Source organism: Gadus chalcogrammus, chromosome 7 (genome assembly GCF_026213295.1).
Source record: "Gadus chalcogrammus isolate NIFS_2021 chromosome 7, NIFS_Gcha_1.0, whole genome shotgun sequence".
Lineage (NCBI taxonomy): Eukaryota > Metazoa > Chordata > Actinopteri > Gadiformes > Gadidae > Gadus > Gadus chalcogrammus.
In genome coordinates, this window is record NC_079418.1 from 11,973,110 (window position 1) to 11,977,567 (window position 4,458).

General features: G+C 44.8%; 1 protein-coding gene across 1 annotated transcript in view; it reads right to left on the minus strand.

Moving 5' to 3' along the window:
• Nucleotides 1-3,418: 3,418 nt before the first annotated feature.
• The window catches only part of LOC130385969 (gamma-aminobutyric acid receptor subunit alpha-6-like), a 25,993-nt gene continuing 24,953 nt past the window's right edge, over nucleotides 3,419-4,458 (minus strand). The window contains exon 9 of the mRNA XM_056594754.1: nucleotides 3,419-3,679. Coding sequence (XP_056450729.1) covers nucleotides 3,419-3,679 — 261 coding nt within the window. The remainder of the gene's footprint in view (nucleotides 3,680-4,458) is intronic.

Genomic DNA, 4,458 nt, shown 5'->3' on the forward strand with positions numbered 1-4,458 from the left:
GGCACCTCGACAGGAGCCGGGGATCGAACTAGCAACCCTCAGGTTACCAGCCACATGCCACGTTAAGACACATCTGCAATGCCTAGTTCACAGCAAACTTGATAAATAAATGATCTCTAGGTGCATGGTACAGAGATCCCGTCCAGAGTGACCCATGGAACACGCCAACCCTCGCCTGCTAGTCATCCAGAAATGATTCAATGATGCAAGACATCATGGAGTTCCAGGAAGCAGTGTTCAATGGCCTCTTGCTTCCCAATGCCCATAGGCTCTTTATCCCGTCCCCATTACCTGCCTGTCACAATCTGCACAATCACTTACATCATCTGTCAGTGAAAGGCAACAGTCGAAGCGCGTGTTACTGGATAACAGGCGCATGTAAATCAACTGATCATAGTCGTCTGTGTGTGTGTGTGTGTGTGTGCGCGTGTGTGTGTGTGTCTGTGTGGAATTGCATTGGTGTTGTGTAACCATGGTACAACCGTGTATGTGTACAGTTGTACACATACACGTATGTGTACAGTTGTACACATACACGCCAGTTGAGTGTGTGTGTGGGAGCATGTGCGTCTTCTAAGCAGACCCGACAGCTGTGTGTGTGTACATGCAAACTTGCACACGCCACCATTTTGCCTGAACATAGACATAGGTGCGTGTACGGATGAGCTCATGAACATTTGTCCCAAGATACCATACTAACAGTCTGTCACACAGAAACACACATGAACACACACACGCGCAGGCATGCATGCACGCACGCACTCACGCACGCACGCACGCACGCACGCACGCACGCACGCACGCACGCACGCACGCACGCACGCACGCACGCACGCACGCACGCACGCACGCACACACACACACACACACACACACACACACACACACACACACGCACACATGCACACATACACACACATACACACACACACACACACACACACACACACACACACACACACACACACACACACACACACACACACGCCATGCTGACAACCTGTCAAAGCCTGCAGGATCTTTGGGGGTTGATGTGTAAGTGCACATACATCTCTCCTTGTCATGGAGCCCGTGTAGCATGAATGCATCTGGTAGACCGATCGCCTTGACAACAGTGGCTGTATATCACTAACCCCTGTCATGTTGCGTGCTCATGGCTCCGTGGATCCCTTGAAGTGGAAACGTTAACATCACGTGTGTTATTCATTTAGTAGTAAATCCGTTAAAAATAAGTGCTTTTTTGAACACATGAAAGCAACTGTTTATAAAACGCTTGCGTCCAAGAATGGCAAAAAGGATGTGAACCAAACAATGCTTTAGTTTCTCTACAATTATTACTTTATTAGGGGTCCGAGCAGCGAAGCTGCTTGGTCCCATTTTGTTTCTGTAACGTTTTTTTTTTCCCTCAAATTCTGTCAAAGTCATACTGCAGCCTTTACCGTAAGTCGAAAACTCTTAAAATGTTCAGGTATGGTTACCAATGACCCCCACTATCCATAAACCCAAATTTGTGGTACTGCACCCAAAGGTGGCGTTATTGTAAAAAATCAGGAATTAGGCTTATTTCTCCTCACCAGATTGAACTGGACTCAGAATTCTTTCATAATATTAATCTCTAGAATCAGATGCATCTGTAAAACCCGGGTTTTATGGGCCCCACAATTTCAGATTAAAGCCAAACATGATAAAAAGATTCACAGGCTACAAAAATAATCAAAAAATCACCAAAATCGCCACATAAAATCTTTCGACCAAGCCTCACAAAATTCCTCAAACAGAATTTGTATTTTTGCGCTATTTAAAAAAAATATGAACTAGCCTTATTTCTCCTTACAAGATTGACCTGGACCAAAAATTCTTTCATCATATTAATCTCTAAAATCAGATGCATCTTTTTCACCCTGGTCTTCTGCTCTTAAAATGTTTACTTTTCCCACAATTTCATAGAAAAGCCAAACGTCCACAGTCTCTACCCATTTTGCCTATATGAGCATTTGGTTATTGTAGAACTACCATATGGCTATCATTAGGTTAATACCAATAACAGTGCACATCTTCAGATCTGTACTATTTTTAGAATGCCCTTAATTCTCTTGTGAAATGTGTGCTTGGAGTTTTCTTGATGCTGTGCGTTTATCAATCGACATTTTCAGCATGTGAATAACGCATCATGCAGTTCAGGAATGTCAGTGGCGTAACGGGATATTGCTGTGTAGTGGTGAACCTTAGGTTGAGAGTTTGAATAATGATTAGAGCATGAACAAGCTGATTATGACATTCTGTCATTGCCACTCATTTAAGAAACACAACATTGAACAGCACCTGAAATTCATCAGGCATTCAACATTCGGGCTCATTCGTTTCCAAGAATCTGACTGCCAAGACAAAGTAAGGCATTAAGGGGAACTTCTTTGTTAACCATTTTTCCTTCGAACTCAAACTCTGTCATATTTATATTTCTTCCTTTAGTGTTCTTGACTACAAATGTTTAATTTCCCCAGAATTTCAAAGATTTTTCAGTTATATGCTTTGAAGAAAGCCCTTAATTCACATGAGAAATGTGTGCTTGGAGTTTTCTGGATGTTGTGTGCTTATCAAGAATCATTTTGACCATGTGAATGAGGCTGCAGTTCAGGCTTAAAAGTGGAACATCTTTCCTTAAATATGACAATTATATATTATATTTATCTATCTTCCGTTAGTGTGTTCTTGACTTTTAATTTTGCTCGGACCCCGTTAATCGCCGCTTGCGGTTACATTTTTATATTGTAATTATCTTTATTTACATTATCTTGCATTGCTGCTAAGTGGTTGTTGAGGAACCAAGCCTAAGAATTGTACTCTTGTATACTTTTACAATAAGGTGTGATAAAATAATGAGAAATCCCGTCGTACCATTCAAACCTTGAACATTTGCTGCTCATGTTGATCTTATGAAAAAAATCTCTAAAACTCACTACCTTACATCTTTATACTGTGAACCAGGATGTCCACCTTCTGTGTGTTCTGTCCTCAAACCAATCCCCAGGTTGAATGTAACTGTGGGAGGCCCTGATAGTGCACATTAGCTGCTGAACCTACCCCTGAACAGATCCCCGTTAAAACCCAGCAGCTCACATGAAGGCCCCCCTGAGATGCCTTATCACTCCGTACCTGTTCCTAAACCACGTCTATCGGAATTAGTTTTGGCATATTATTATGAAATGTGAGGCCCAAATAATGAAGTGTCCCTCTATTTAGTTCACTAAACGAGTTAGGTTAGGAGTCTGGTTCCTCAGAATGGGTTTCCCTAAAGTGCGGATGGCTCGACTTCTACCCTCTCTCTCCTCTTTTCGGAAATAACGGGAACTTCTACGTCATGCAGTAACTGGTCTTTTAAGCACCCTCACCACGCCCTTAGCCAACCCTCACCCTAGCCTCACCTGGACATCTCCATGGTGTCCTTGGTGAGATAGACGATCCAGTAGACCAGGTTGAAGGCGCCGAACGACAGCGGGAAGAGGATGCGCGAGTACTTGTCGATGATGCTGGTGCCAGTGAGCACGCTGTTGGCGGGCACGGCGGACCCCTGCTGCAGGAAGGCCTGGGCGTTGACCGGCGGGTTGGGGTAGGTCTTGGCCGGCCGCTCGAACGGAAGGGTGGAGTTCATCCTCTTCTTCAGCACGCTGCTGGAGTCCATCTTCAAGGAGAGAGAGGCAGAGGGTCAGCGCGGAGAGAGAGAGAAAGAGAGAGAGAGAGAGAGAGAGAGAGAGAGAGAGAGAGAGAGAGAGAGAGAGAGAGAGAGAGAGAGAGAGAGAGAGAGAGAGAGAGAGAGAGAGAGAGAGAGATTGAGAGGGTCAGGGAGGAGAGAGAGAGAGAGAGAGAGAGAGAAAGAGAGAGAGAGAGAGATTGAGAGGGTCAGGGAGGAGAGAGAGAGAGAGAGAGAGAGAGAGAGAGAGAGAGAGAGAGAGAGAGAGAGAGAGAGAGAGAGAGAGAGAGAGAGGAAGAGGATCAGGGAGGAGAAGGAGAGAGAGAGAGAGAGAGAGAGAGAGAGAGAGAGAGAGAGAGAGAGAGAGAGAGAGAGAGAGAGAGAGAGAGAGAGAGAGAGAGAGAGAAAGAGAGAGAGAGAGAAAGAGAGAGAGAGAAAGAGAGAGAGAGAGAGAGAGAGAGGGAGGAAGAGGATCAGGGAGGAGAAGGAGAGAGAGAGAGAGAGAGAGAGAGAGAGAGGGAGGAGAGAGAGAGAGAGAGAGAGAGAGAGAGAGAGAGAGAGAGAGAGAGGTTCAGGGAGGAGAGAGAGAGAGAGAGCAACTGAGCTGAGTACCTACACCGCTTCGGAAAAGCACGTAATATTGTTTTTTCGAGCAAGTTAAGTCAATCTTGAACAATTGTTGATATTTAGGGAAGTTCATTGTTGCAAAACTGCAAAGCTGTGTTCAAAATCGTTCCCTATACACTCACTCACTACTATTCCCTATATCG